The sequence below is a fragment of the Empidonax traillii genome, unplaced genomic scaffold (genome assembly GCF_003031625.1).
Source record: "Empidonax traillii isolate 1590-97213 ecotype Southwest subspecies unplaced genomic scaffold, ASM303162v1 scaffold474:size1423191, whole genome shotgun sequence".
NCBI classification, from domain to species: domain Eukaryota; kingdom Metazoa; phylum Chordata; class Aves; order Passeriformes; family Tyrannidae; genus Empidonax; species Empidonax traillii.
Genome location: NW_020955667.1, coordinates 105228 through 120180, shown reverse-complemented (window position 1 = coordinate 120180; position 14953 = coordinate 105228). Strand labels below are relative to the sequence as shown.

Genomic DNA, 14953 nt, shown 5'->3' with positions numbered 1-14953 from the left:
CTCAAGGGCAAGCTTGGTGAGCACTCTGCAAGGTTTCTGTGCCCATCCTTTCCTCCAGGCAAGGAGAAGGAGGAATTTGGGGCTGTGCAGCTCTGAGCAGGTGGGTTGTGGGGTTTTGCTCTGGTGTGTGCTCCAGAAATGCAAGCAGCAACTTCAGCTCCCTAGAAACCCTCAACTACAGATGGAAACCTGTGCTGCAAAATAGGGATGTACAGATAACCTGATGTCCTTCTGCAAAGTCTTTAAGTGTAGCAGGAGAGTAAACTCCTGTCACAAAAGACACCAGTGGTCATTTCTTGAAAGGATGAAGTATTTCAAATATAGAGTTGTGAACTCTTGTGGTTCTGTTCCTGAAGAAGTTTGGGCAGAAGGAAAGTGCAGAGACAAATGTAATACTGGTTCTTATGAAAGATAAACATGGTGGGAAATGAATGATAAGACCAGACTAAGGACTGATTCAACATTAGCATCAGGTTTAGTCCCCTAGTTGAATTCAGAAGAAACAGCAGAGATATAACAAGCCTCTTACGTTTTTTTTAATAATATTTTGTGGAAAAAGATACCAAAAGATTGGGAAAAAATTGCAAGTGCCAGGAGTGCGCGTCGTTACCTGGAAAAGATAGTACAAATGCAAAATACAGAAAGAGAATAACTAAAACCTGAAATAGCTTGATTTTGTCATTAGATCTCTCTTTTTTTCAGCTACAGTTTGAGCTTTGATTTGTATCAGAAACTCATTATTTCAACCATGGCAAAAGATAGCAACTTTTAACACTGAAAGAATATAAGGTTTGATATTTGTGCTCTGTGCCACGTGCTCTGTTCTTGTAACAGGCTGGCTTATCATCCTGAGCCGCTGTCACATTTTTGCCTTGAGTTTTTCAGTTTGGAGTTGTCTGTGGAAGACTAAAGGGAGAGGTGAATAGATGGAAGAAACATGTTCTTCTCATCTGCAACTTATTAAGTATTCTTTTGCTGTGCTTTTCATAAAAACATTAGAATATTTATGTATTCATTGTTTTCCTGTTAAAGCAGCTCCTTCTTCATTTTATAGACACGTTGGAGTTATGTTTTCTACAGCTGTACCCAGGAGCACGTTCAGGCCTCAATCCCACACCAAGTTGTCTCAAATAGAATAACTTTCTTTGTTTTTCTTCAAAACTTTGCAGTAATGTATGAGAATATCATGCTTCATTTTTCAGAGTGTGCTTTAAAGCCAAGTGTGGTGAAGCAGAGACCATTGTGAAGATGCTGCGTGGCTTTCTCAACTGAGAGGGAAATAGAAACTGAAGTGGAAGCACAGTCAAATTCTCTTGGGTATATTTAAAGTTCCATGGTTAGCTCTTGGGTATTGATTTAAAGGTACTGATATAAAGGTTGCTATGAGGCATGTTAAAAGTTTGCACTTTCATCAGAGTAGGCTGTGAGAGCTCCTGGGCGTAAACAAGTCTGAACCTTTCCTTTTCGGGAGTAAACAGGCACAGACCGCCCCCATTTTCCTTACACTTCCTATTATTTTTCTTCTTCTTTCTTTAATGTAGATCACTCTGTCTCAGCAGGTCCCTGTGCCTCTGTAAAATGCAGGTACTGATCTGGCCAAATAATATAGTACAGTACTAGAGAATATCTTTATTAGGGGATTATTTTCTGCCTCTGCTGCCTTAAGTGCTTTACCAAATAGTTGCTTGGCTTTGGTGTTCCACCTACACATTTTAGTGCCCTGACTGCAGGACACCTGCCCTGCATCGTTAAGGTGTCCTGCAGTCAGGGCACTAAAATGTGTTGTCAGGTAAGTGTTAGCCCCAATCTATGAATGTGCAAACAAATACAGGGAGCAGTACAGAGTTGGTCTGGAAATCTAATTCAGAGGCAGAAATGCCAACCTTTTTTTTCTCTGCTGTTCCCAAGCTTTATTTCAAAGCAGTTCCCTCTTTTGCCTCGTTAATGCCTCACACTAATGGCAGAGGCCCTTTTGTGGATACCTGCCTTTGCTGTCAGTGCACGGTAAATACTCTTGGCGTTTGTACTTTCAGTACAAACAATACAGAGAATGAACCCTGCTGTAAACTAGCCTTTGTGCCAACTATCCCAGTATGGCTTCCTCTTCCAGTTGGGAGCTTGATTTCTTTGAACTTGTGGTCTCCCCAGTCAGCATAGACAGGTTTGGGTTGGTGTCATGACCCTCCACGTGGAAGCTGGTGTTCTAAAAAGTTAGAAAGTGGTGAGCAAACCAGCCCGATTCTCCTTGACGTAACTGGAAGTGTGATTAGACCAACACTGAGGCTCAGACCTGCCTTTCAGAGTCTGAGTATCGTGTGTTTGAATTGTCCTGCATGAACTTTTCTGCTGTTTTACTGGGGAGTAGAATCTGTCCTGTGGCTGGTGCTGCACTGTGACCATCCTGAAGTGACACATAAAAATGACAATCACCTTTGATAACTGGAAGGAGCTGAAGTAATTTAACTTTATCTCTTTTCTTTGAAGCAAAGGTAATCTCTCCCCCTCATCATCCAGTTAGCTGACATTGTGTCCAAGGTTCCTAAAAGTTCCAAAAGCAGAGAACACTTTTTGAAGCCGTTTCTGCCCCTGGCTGAAAATGCAACGGAGTTCATTAGCCTGGAAGTGCTGGCTGAGACCCTGCTGGGGGAAGGGGAGCTGCTCTTGTATTTTTTGTATCCCTTGTGCCATTTTGGACTTGGAGAGTATTTATTTTTAGTACGTTTAAACACTGCAGAAGGAAGGGGCAGTTGTAATATGGCATATTTACATCATGCTGTCAGCTCCTGGCAGCTTGCTTGCCTGTCGGAGAACAGAACTAGTCCATTAAGGATGTGAGTGCTACTTAGGCCCAGGAGTGGTGAAAACATCGTCTCCAGGGTGGGAAGGCTCCCCAGGCCAGCAGGTTAGTTTGTTTTTCTAAGGTGGAGTATGGGGAATTTTTTTTTTCGTGTCACAGGAACAGGAATGGGCCATGCTGCCCTCCCACTTTTTCCTTCTTCTCCTCTGCTCTGGAAAAAGAGAGGCGAAGTCTCTACGTGGGATCAGCATGTGCTGGTTTTTCCCCTCGTGTCACGCCTAAGTTCTCTGCCCCATTATAAAAATAAAAATCTATAAATAAAAAAGAACAAATGCTGAGGGGGACAAACTGGACCCACAGTTATGTGCATGTAGTCACTCCTAGAAGTGTGCCTAGCCCCATTCCTCCCAGGCTTCGTGCATTCCCGGTTTCTTACCCTGACAGCTTCTCAGGAGGGGAAACATGCACAGATAGTCCTGGCTGAAGCTTTTTTCGCTCTACCACAACAGAATATTAATGGAGCTTAGGCTGAAATGTTGTTGGGCTCATCTGCTGTTGAATTAGCTCGTTCTCCATTTGCGTATGCTTTACCCCATTTTGAGCGGGGGGAGGCGAAAAAATGGCAGTGAGTTTTGCTGCCACACTTTCATGTCACAGTGATCCCTTTCTCCTGGAATTAAGCAGTATTTAGCTCTGAGCTCTCATATGTGACATGCTGTCTCTGTTTGCCTCCAGCACAGGCACCCTATGATTTCCCTTTCTTGGAAACTGCCGTGTCTCAGCATGTGGGTAGGAGGCCATGTAAATAAATACCAACCACTTCTTAGCCTTCAGTAGGCATTTCCTTTTTCCTGGTGGCTGCAGAAGAAACACTTTCTCACAGTTTGGCATCAAACATTTATATAACTTTCCTGCTTGTGGAACTTTTGTTTAGACAATCAGATTCTTGGTATAGTTTTTTCATCGGTTTCTATTTTTGTTCATCTGGGATTGCTTGGCTTGCCAGTAAATAATGTCTGTCAGAACAAACACTTCATCAGAAACTTCTTGAATTTTTTGTAATTGAGTAGTAAATCATTATAAGCATATTCTGTAATACTGAGAGCTAAGTTTTAAAGCAAAAAATTAAACTTATCTAGATTTATTTTCTTTTTAGTTATGATGGAATAAATCAGCCCAAATGGAATATTTCCATCCAAAAAATATTTTTTTGTATATAAGCTGTCTTAAATTTTTGGAATAGAATACAAAGTAACTCACATTGCCATGCAGTCCAGCTTTCAACTGAAAAAACGTATTTGCTTATAATACAAAGTTTAATATATGAACTTATATACTAGAGTATTTTTCAAGTGTGCGTCAATTTGTCAAGGCAGCAAAGCTAAAATGCTATCAACACTATTTAGGACTTAAATTTATGACAGCAAAACAGATCTTATCAATAAAAATCAGTATTAGAAGGCAGTGTACTTCTAATTTTCATTCATAAATATCTGATCTGCAAGTTCTCTATTTAGCATCATTTACTATGTCTTATTTTTTATTGGTAAGTTACGAGTTTCCTTTGCTTAGTTTTATTTCCCTCAGTGGTGATACTCACTGACTGGGTGACAGTGCACTGTCCTTTCAGGGACAGCCCCCAAGCTTCAGAGAGTTTATATTCCCTGGAGCAGATGATAGATGGGAACTGTGAGCAGCAGCTGTAGAGTGGCACAGGACTAGACTCCTTCATGGTAGTTGTGGTTAGATGAGAGGGTGAAGAATATACCTATGTGGGTAAAGTAATAACTTCTGTGGGTAATAATTCCTAGGATGGCTGAGCCAGAGGTACTTTGCAAATCAGTCAGATACTTTTTGTCTAATATCCTGAATTTGATAACTTTGGGATTCAGAAAACCAAGTAGAAGCCATGCTTTTCCAGAAGGCTTTTGAAATATGCTTTTTCCTCTACCGAGGCCTGGTGCGAGGCTGTCTAGGAAAGTGAACTGCTGTTGGACGTGTCACTGTATTTTTATAGTTTCACTCTTAAGGCCTTTCTCATCCAGTTTGGTTTTGCAATCTGCTGAAGCTTAGCCAAGCTGAATTGCATCTGCCCTCCCAGAACACACAGCCTGGTGAGGCCTCCTTCCAGTTCCGTGCACTGCAAGTGACTCCGGTGATTCCTTCTGGGAAACGTGCATTGAGAAGAACAAATCCTTGTTTGGTTTGCCCCTTTGTCCTGTTTCCTGGCAGACAATAAACCATTATTCCATGCAAAGTTCTTACTTGAGCCAACCCCCCAAAGGGATATCCCAGTCCAGAGTACTCCAGCAAGGGCAGTGGGGTTGGATTTACAGCTTGCTCTGCTGGTGGCTGGGAAGGGAAGAGTCAGCATTGCTTCACCATGGCAGATAAGGGATCCAAACGTCTCCAGCTTTGGTGATTTATTGAAATTCTGTAGAGTCATTGGGTAGCCAAATTCATAGGAACCCCATTTAGTATCCACTGCACAAATTCCAGGGCATAAAGCCTCTCCCCAGTCCATCACTGCCGTGGTAATGGCACCAGCCTTAACAGAGCCTCGGTGGCTTTTAAAAGCTGTTGAACTGTACCCCTGTCTGCAGTGTTACTGTGATGGGCAAGAATGAGGGTACTGAGGGTGCAAATTCACCCCTCTTGTCTTTGGATCACTCCTATTTAGCATCAGGTGTGCTGGCAAAGCAAAACAAGGGAGTTTGCTTTGGTTTATCCATCAGTGCCAGGACTTCAAGGAAGTCTACCATAATGGAAACAGCTAATAATCTGAGGGCTTTTTTGTTCCTACGTGATTCATTAGCTCAGGAGTGTTACCAGTCCTTAATTGGGAGTGACAGGAAGGAAGGAACTTAAAAAAGGTGAAATTACAGTGATTGTGCTGTAAAGGAGGGTTGTGATGAAACTGCCCAAGGAGTTGGCTACAGCAGAAGTCAGTAGTTCATTCCTGTTTGGAGAAATAAGATGGTTAGATTAGGGTCTGATCTTGTTTGTAGGCAGTACGTATAAAACCTTGATAATGGTATGATTTTGCTTGATTTATATGGTTTTTGTATTTTTCAGTGGAGGAACAAAAATTTACTGGTTGGCTCATCAAATGCCACCCTAAAGAATTAATAATAGTAATTCAAGGTAAAGATTGATTTTATGTTACTGGTTACTCCAGTTGTTACGTAGGCACAGTAGAAGAGTTTTTTATTGATCAGACACATTTAGTTAAGTCTGACCCTTTCCTTTTTAGAATTCAGAGGAATGAAGAATAATAAATGTAGATGCTTATGTGTTTGATGTGGAATTTTTTTTATAAAGAAATGTTTTAAAAGGGTCAGTGAAAGAAACAGAACTGAAATTAAGGATTCATTTCTCTTGCAGGTATGTCTATGAGAGATAAGCTGACATTTAAAGTTTGGGTATTTTCTTATGATAGCAAATGTACCAGGGTCACTGCCAATTAAACAGAGCTTGCTGAGATCAGGCTTTTTTGAGACTTCTCACATAATGTTGTTTTAATCTATTTTTTTTCCTAGGAGAAAGAGAAGAAATATATGCTTCCTTTGGACAACTTGAAAGTGCGAGATGTCGAGAAGAGCTTCATGTCCAGCAAACACATCTTTGCATTGTTTAACACGGAGCAGAGGTGAGAAAATGGGCTATTCTGGAGATACTTCTGTGAAATTATTATCTAGCTGAGCATTTTAATAACTAGAAGAGCATTTCTGGCATTTTTACCATACTGAATACATGAGCATCTTGATATTCTTGATTTATCTGCTTCTTTGCTGTTGCATAACCGTGGGATGAAAGGTTGGTGTCCTCGGAGCCACTCACAGGGGGAAACGAGTCCACGATGAGTCATGTGGTTCTTCCGTATGGCTGAATAATCATCTCCTGATCCTATTTTGTTTTCTTTGGCAATCACCTAGGCTTACCAAAACATTCATGACTCCCGTACCTTGTGACCAGATTCAGCTGGTGCAAATCACAAAAGCATCGTTGCTTTTCACTTTCTCCAGTGGAAAATCTTGCCTGTCTTTTATCTTGGGAGTCACTTGATTGGTTGTTTGGGTTTAAACACTGCTGAATGGAGAGTGAATGAGATTCCTCCACTTCTCCAGTTAATAGAATCTTTGGCTTTGTAGTTTTTGCCCTACACTTTTCCTTTCAGACTCCATCCTCTGATTTAAGTAGTGCAGGAGCCATGTGGGTGCCTGCTCCTCATTCACAGCCAGTTCAGATTGCTGTGCACAAATGAGGCAAGGAAATGTGACAAAAGACATGCAAGTGACCTATAATTTTTTTTTTGTTTGTTTTACTGAAGAGGAGAGTTGCATGTGCAGCTGGTTCAGTGGAATTGCATTCTAGCAGATAAGGGACAGTTTCTCTAAGTTCTTTTTCAGGAGAACAGGTAAAGTGAATTGGAGGGATAGCAGGGATAAAATGTCTTTTGTTTTCCTCTTCTCTTGTGCTAAGTCCCTTCACACCTGCTTCTCCCTCACATCACTAAAGCTTGGCAATACCTTCAGGTGTTCAAGATGACAAGGGCTGGATGTCCCTGCAGAGCCAGCTGTTGTTGCTCCGGACTGGCTAGAAACAGCAGCCAGAACTCTCAGGAACAAGGAATGCCCCTCCCTCCTGCAAAGCAAAAGCAAAGCACGGGATTTCTTGGCCGTTGGGTTTCTGCTGGTCCCAGAAACGTGAGGGTGCAATGTGAGTCTCACTTTGACCTCCCCATGGAGGCGCTGCCTGTGTCTGCTGACACCTCAACCAGCCCAGATGGTCTGCAGGGAGATGGCCTGTGACAGTATGTCACACACATAGAGCTGGGAATAAGATTTCAAACACTTGACCACTTGCAATTCTGAAGCACAGAAAAAAAGCTCAGAAAAACAAGTTATGTTTTTGAAAACATACATGTTGAATGTAGTTCTGATGATTCTGCTGTAGATTTGTGTGAATCATCCTGATGTTGCCCACACATCAGTCAAGAAAGGTAACTGTCCTGGTGGCCTGATATCAGCTGCACATACTAAGTTCCTTTCGTGAGAAATTTGTTAATCTTAGGTCCCTGTTTCTGCTTTGGTTTGACTAATGGCTTTGAGTATTATTGTTATCTTAAATATTGATCACTGAACTGCTGTGAAAATCCAAGAGAAGCATGCCTTTCCACTGGCAAGTTTGGGATTGATTTGGGTGTTATATAGCTGGGCATTCACATTTTGGCTTGATCTTTATACGCAGTGGACAGCAAGGATTTCAAAATCACATGTCTAAAATGTTTGCCATGTCTGTAATAACCCTGCCCCTTTGGGCTTGCAGTAGCAGCCTCTGCAAGCTGCTCTAAAAACATCCTTACATCTTCCTGGGCATGTTAAGACATGACAGCACAGCAGGATGATGACAAAATAGCTTTGCCTCGGGAGAGGCAGTTCATGGAGACACTCCTGCAGCTTTAAAGGAGGTGGAAGTTGTTTTTGAAGAAATATTTATTGAATTCTAATTACAACAGCAAATTTTGCTGTTACTGTAAACCAGCTGGTTTTTGATATTTCTAGAACTCTGCCTGCTGGCACAAATTGGTCAAAACCAGATTAGTATCACTTTCCACTGTCTCCTCAGTTCGTAGATATGTCAGTAGAAACAGGAATATTGGTTCTCAAGTAGAGTGACCTGGGTGGGGACTCTGTCCCCTATCTCAGATTCTTAGGGAAACTGAAACATGGAATCGATGAAGATGTGTTGAAATCAGGAGTCGTGTTGTTTTATGGTAACCTGTTGATTCCTGGTTTCTGATGGGGGCATGTTGTGAATGTAGTTTGCCTTTCAAAATTCATGTAAAAAAGTAATTTATTTTCTGGTTGGTTTTTTTTTGTTGGGGGGTGGTGGAGTGGTTATTTTTTTTTTAATTAAAAAAACCTTAGCAACTGAGAAAGAAATCAGCTTTCAAGTTTGCCCACTGAGGGTTCTGGTTATGGAACCATTTTGCTATTAAAGATGTAGATCGTTAAAGAACAAAGGCAAAATCATCTGTTCCAGCTTCCATGATAGCATGGAGATTATTCTGTATCTCTTCCCCTCTCCCCCACCCCCCATAATTTGTAGCATTTTTTTCTCCTTGACTGTGCAAACTTTCTTAGCGTTCAATTGAGTTATTTTAATTTCCAAGCAAAATCCCTTTAGGAGGAGAATTTTAATAAGCTTGTTCTCTTTCTCATTCCCAGCCCCTCACTGCATAGGTATTTGCTCCAGCCATATGTTTCTGATACTGTACATTTCAATAGTTTCCTGGATTATGCACTGCATTTTTTCCATTTATGAAAACCTTTCCAGCTCTAAAATATAGTTACCAGGAAAATGCTCCTTTCACTGCATAGAAGGAAAAACCATCTTGAGTTAGCTGAGACTGGGGGATAGATGCAGAGGGAAACTTAACAGTATCTGTCATTTTGATTTACTGCAGAAGTCAGCAGTTCTCTGACAGGAATCAAATGTGACCGGGTAATGTCGAGTAAATGGAGACTGTGACGATTGATTTCACAGTGAAGATAAATTCTCATGAAATGAACATAATTGCGTGTTTATGAAAAGGCTGTGTTGTGAAATAATTAAATTATTTTCCTGTTACTTTCTAATTAAACCTTAAAAAAAACCAAAACAAAGTGAGAGGGAAAAGGAGAACTCTTAACCTGAAACAGATATAGCATTGCTTATAGAACAGGGCGGTGAGGTTTGTTTTTCAGCAAAAGTAAGTAATATGTTTCAAGTTTTTGAGTAGGCTACTACTTAATTTGTAGACACTCTGGAAGACCTTTGCAGATGGGCTCCTCCAGTTTACTTACCTTGGAAGTACTAGATATGAAAACAAAGTAAAGCAGAGTTGAGTGCCCTGTGATTCCTGGGTAATTTTTGGCCGTGTCCATCTACACGAGTCTGCCTTTAAGCAACTGAAGTTGAGCTGTGGGTTCAAGCAGCGTGTGTCTATACTTGAAGCTGTCAAGCAAGTGAGTGCTATTTTGTGTTAACCATCTTTTCTTCTACACAGTAAACTGCTGGCAAGTTGTTTTTTTTTAGACTAGAAAAGAGATCAAACGTATTAAAAGTATTTGAAAATAATTAAACTATAGGGGGAAAAAAAAGTTTGCATTCCTGCTGGAGAACACGATGTGCAGTTTTGTAGGTGTAGCCACTGATGGACTTTCTTAGGCAGAGCTAAAAATGGAGGAGGATTTTGTCAGTGCCTCTGCTCAGGGCCAGCACGTTAAGCTGTGATGTCCTCCTTGATGAGCGTGTAAGACTCTTGTGCAGAGTTCAAGAACGAACAAAACAAATTCTGCCCACCCCAGAAAGTTTTACTTTCCTGATAGGATTTCATTCCAAACGCTTTGTCTACTCCCCATGTATTTCCTGTAAAAATTATTCACCGACTGGGGCTTTTTCTGTTACCTGAGCACTGTAACCCAGGACAGGAACTGTGGGTCTTAAATGTTCCTCCCTTTAAGATCTGTGCACCCGTTCCATCTCTCCCTAATTAGGGAGGGCAAGCAGTCATTTATTCTTATGATCTTGCCCTGCTGACCACAGGATCCACATGGCACTATTTTTCCAGATTCTTGCTTTCTTTAAAGAAATCTCTTGTCGGTGCAGTAGAGTAGCTGCTTTTATGCTGATTTATTTGTTAATAAATTGTATTACTGTATTACCACTCCATCCAAATACTACTTTCCCTGTTAAAGCCAAGATGATGAGTAAAAAAAAGCAAAACTGTCTTCATTTGCTACAAGCAGAGAAAAAGCTTCCTTTCCACCTCTTCTCCAGCTCTGGAGAGATGAATTCTTTCTCTTTTATGGGAGAAGAGGTTCTACTAGGTAAAGATTTTTGTAGTTATAAGTGGTAGTTGGCTGAAGAGTTTGTCGAGTTGGTGAATTTTCAAGCTTTTCTTACCAATCCTGGGAGTAGCAACCATAGAGTCACCTGGTGGAGAGTCCCTGATCTTTCTGTGTTCCTCTTCAGACTCGTTCCTTCCCTTAGAGCCAAACAAGTGGAACAAGCGTGTGAAATTCACCCTTCCTTGCAGAGGAAGATCCCCCCAGTTCTCCCTATCTTTTACTTTCCTGCCCAGCCAGGATTCAGATGAAACGGAGTAAAGGTGTTGTTTTCTCTGCCTGTGTGGCAGGAGGGTGTGAGGAGCAAATGCCAAGCATGGAACTGTTCCCTTCTGCCCTCACAGGAGTGGCTTCCTGAGAGCTGAATGCCCCTCGGGAATCATGAAGCAGTGGGACAAAACCACCCACCCCTGCTCGAGAGCTGACTGTCTGGGGCTGGTGTAGAAACACATCCTTAATGTGCTGAATGTCCAGAGGAGAGTGAGCAAAAGGCAGTTCCGAGGGCACACAATAGGACTGAAAACAGAACTGCCAGATGATGAGTTTTAGCTACTGACTCCTGAGTACGCTCTGTCAGGAATCACATTGCACAAGAAACTGTCTGATAGACCCAGGAAAGTCCAGTGTCTGCAAAGAGGAAGGGAGGGCGGTGTTTTGGGTGCATGCTGTTGGCCGAGTGTTGCTCCAGAAGGGGATGGAGCACACGTTGTCTCTGGAACTCCAAATGCACTAAAGCTTTAAATACTGGATTTCTTGTTATGGGCAGCAACTGGTTAACTGCTATCCATATATAAGGGAAATTGGGCAAGAGCCAAAATAAAGGCAACTAGTGAAAGGAGACCGGGTCAGAGGAGGTGTTGGATAGAAGCCAGGCTAAAGGATAAAGCCTAAAATGAGATGTATGTTTAGTTACTGTTTTTGAATTACTCAGAAAGCTAAGCCCCAGGAAGAGCTGGACTGTAAGCTATTCAGAGCCCTCTCTGTTCGAAATGGAAGAAAGAGAATCTGTTTAATTAAAAAGCCCCACAAATTTAATCCAGAAAAAAAAACCCCCGCTAACATTTCTAAACAAACTTCTGAGATACTGGAGAGTACAATATTTAAGAACAGGAAAAATATACGAACCCAAGGAATGGCTAGCCTTTATCCCCCAAGTCCATTCCATTTAAAAAAAAAAAAAAAAGACCCAAAAAGTTTGGGTCTTTTTTTTTTTTTTCTGGATTATTTCTTTTTTGCCATTATTGACAAGTGTTCTTTGCATGACACTGCCCCATCCAGCAAAGGGCAGCAGTGGAGCAGGAGCTGAGCTCCCTCCCTGGGGGAGGAGGGACTGACAGCTGTGGGCAGCTTTTGTGTCTGTGTGGCCCCAAGGCAGCTTCCAAAACAGGTTTCCAGTCCTCGCCACGAAAGGCATCAAACCTTCTTCTCCAGGGAGTTACGGAATATTTTAGTGGCAGTCACTGTTACTACTGCGGATTTTGGCCCATGGGATGTTAGTTTTGGCTGCATTTCTGTACTGGGTTACATGTAGGACTTGCCAAGGTTTGTCTATGTACTGATCAGCATATCTTCTGTTCATTTTCACCTTAAAATTGAGTGTTTTGGGCACATGCACTTGAAAAGATCCTTATGCTTTTGGGAGAGCGCTCACGTGAGTCAGGTGGCAAAAGCCTTACGTGGTAATTTCACAGCATTGTCTTAGAGATTGTCTCTTTGGCTTTTTGGGATATTAAGAAAACAAGATCTTCAGAGACACATGTAATTAATTTTAATTAGCGTTCGCACTGGAGCGATCTGAGACGGTACGCCTTGATAGAAAATGTTTGTCACTGCTGTTAACTCACAGCACATGGCCATTTTTGTTTCTTCAAAGTATATGATTTGCAGAGCTTCTGGTAGATCTTTTCTATTTGAAAGATAGCACGTGTATCCAAACCAACCATTGGGAATTTATAGGTGTCTAAAATGGTTTGACTAAGGTTGAATAAGCAGAGTGCGCAAAGTGGAGTTGCAGATTAAGTAAGTAGAGAACATAAAGTTTCATCTAAGTTTATCTTTGCTGATAGTTGGAGTATCTGGATTCTTTTATTTTTTTCCCTTTTTCATTTCAGGTGACTATTTATGAAACCCATATTCTGTATTATTTCAATTTCAATCAAATAAGAAATACCTAAGAATTGATTTTTTGTGATTTTCATGGAATAAAATCGGGCCAATGTGCATTTGGTTCTAGATTTCTAATGTTGATTTCAAAAGTTCTCTCTTTGTGATTTTCTGTTGTGTTACTCACTCGCTGCTCCTGGAGCGTGTAGTTCTGCTGGTTTATAGGCAGTCAGGTCTTTCCTGGGCAGTGCTGACAGCCCAGGCTTCTGCACTGGTGGAACAGTAACTTGCAGCTGGGCTCAGTCTTCAAACTTATCTGGTATTTCTCTGTTTCCTCTTGTACACTTTCAAAGACCTTATTCCTGTCCTGTTAGGATTCTTTTGTGATAGGAGGAGTTAAAGAAATACCTATGGACAATGTCAAGGTCCTTTCTGTAAGGTCCTGAAACGTGTGGGGGAAAGGAATTCAGTCTGCTGGAAACCAAGGTAATAATAAAGTGAAGAAGTTGTAGGGTAAGCAGATTTACAGCTGGGGGTCTGCTGGACTTGGAAGTAACAGGCTTGGACTGGAGAAGGCACGTCCTGAGTGTGGAACCGTTCTGGAATTGATGCTTTTAGTCCAACTAAAAAGTTCATCTCCATAAGCAATTGTGTTGTATTTTTTCTGGAATGCAGTTGCAAGTTGAGGTTTGTTTATCTAGACTATAATGAAATCTGCAGATAACAAATGGTAACCTTTGGTATTTTTTGCTCTGGAAAAATGCAATATTATGTTGGTTTCCAGGAGTGCCACTATAGGTATGTTTTCATGTATTATACCTGATTTTAAATTACAATGATGAGACTCTACAGGAGGAAGCAGAGTAGGTGTATGTGGTTTATGCACCTAACTTTGCACAGTTGCCCCATTTCTCTGTTCACCTTTAAAAAATGTTAAATATTGAAGGGAAATGTTGCACACAAATGGTGCTTCTAGGCGTGTTCCAATTTATTGTATCTGTTTGGTTTCTGAAGTCCCCTAGGTTATAAATATCGACAGGATTTGTGTTGTTGAGAGCTCATCTCTTTGGTTGCTGGTATCCTGTGTTCTGTCATTCTCTTTGATGTGTAACATCCCATTTAGCTGCTGGAGAGATGACAATGAGAACGTGACTTCACGGTTTTCCATATGGAGTAGGTAGGTGAGGACTGAGTAGTAACTGTTTCTGTGCTTCAGTGATTTCAAGAAGTGGAAAAGAGAAGAAAACAGAAAACCTGAATTATTTTCAAGAATGTTTTTACAACTTTCCGTGAGATACCAGTTGATTCCTACTGAGTAAAATACATTAATGTGTTTTTGTAAGATTCCGCTGGTAACACCCTTTTCAGAAGTTACTTTGATGTTTCTTTTTTTGTTTGTTTGTTTGTTTGTTTGAAAAGTTCCTGTGCCTATCATTCTTTCTGGAAGAAAGAATGGCAGAGGAAGTCTAGTAGCAAAGGAACTACTTAGGAAGCAAGCATCCCTCACTGCAGGATTCCTGGGAGTGACCCCTCAGTTCATCTCATCTGCTGATAGTCGTGTCAGTGGCAGAGGAGTAGAATTAACTCCACTAAAATGGTGCAGCTCTTGGACACTACAGGAGGAAGGGCCTTAGGGAGCTGGAGACATCAACTGCTTGGCCATGAGGTGCCTCTAGACCCAGGAAAGTCCTGATGCAGCGGCAGGAATGCAGGACTGTCAGCTCCTTGAGTACCAAATGGTTGCCTAAAACCCCCTGCTCGTGCAACTTTGCTTGTTGTAGCGAGTCACAGAATGCCAAGAAGTCTAATATATGACATGACAGTCCTGAAAAAATGTTTTTACAAGCTGGTGTCATGTTGTTTTGCTCTTGCAGATAAGTGTTTTTGGAACTTCCCTATCACTGTGTTTTACAGCCTTTATTTGCTCTATTGTTATTTTTAGTCATCTTTTCTGAGAGTGCCATTTCACCATTTCAGCTTCCTATTTTTTCAAAGTTATAGCTGCTTTGGTAACTTAGCCAAAAAGCTTATCTCAGTACAAGCTTCTCCTAACAATAAATTAAAAGCATTTTCTTTTCTGGCAATTTCATGATACTTCCCTCTCTCTCTCTCTTTTTTTTTTTTTTTTTTTTTTTTTTTTTTTTTTTTTTTTTTTTTTTTT

The 14953-nt window shown here is 41.2% G+C and overlaps 1 protein-coding gene across 10 annotated transcripts in view; it reads left to right on the top strand.

The window, feature by feature from the left end:
* The window catches only part of DNM3 (dynamin 3), a 172596-nt gene that overhangs the window by 99748 nt on the left and 57895 nt on the right, over positions 1 to 14953 (top strand). For all 10 annotated transcript variants that reach the window (XR_003572575.1, XR_003572574.1, XM_027895874.1 and 7 more), the window contains one exon: positions 6337 to 6446. Coding sequence is in view for 8 of the 10 variants with exons in the window: in XM_027895874.1 (XP_027751675.1) it covers positions 6337 to 6446 (110 nt within the window). In the remaining 2 variants the exon portion in view is untranslated. The remainder of the gene's footprint in view (positions 1 to 6336; positions 6447 to 14953) is intronic.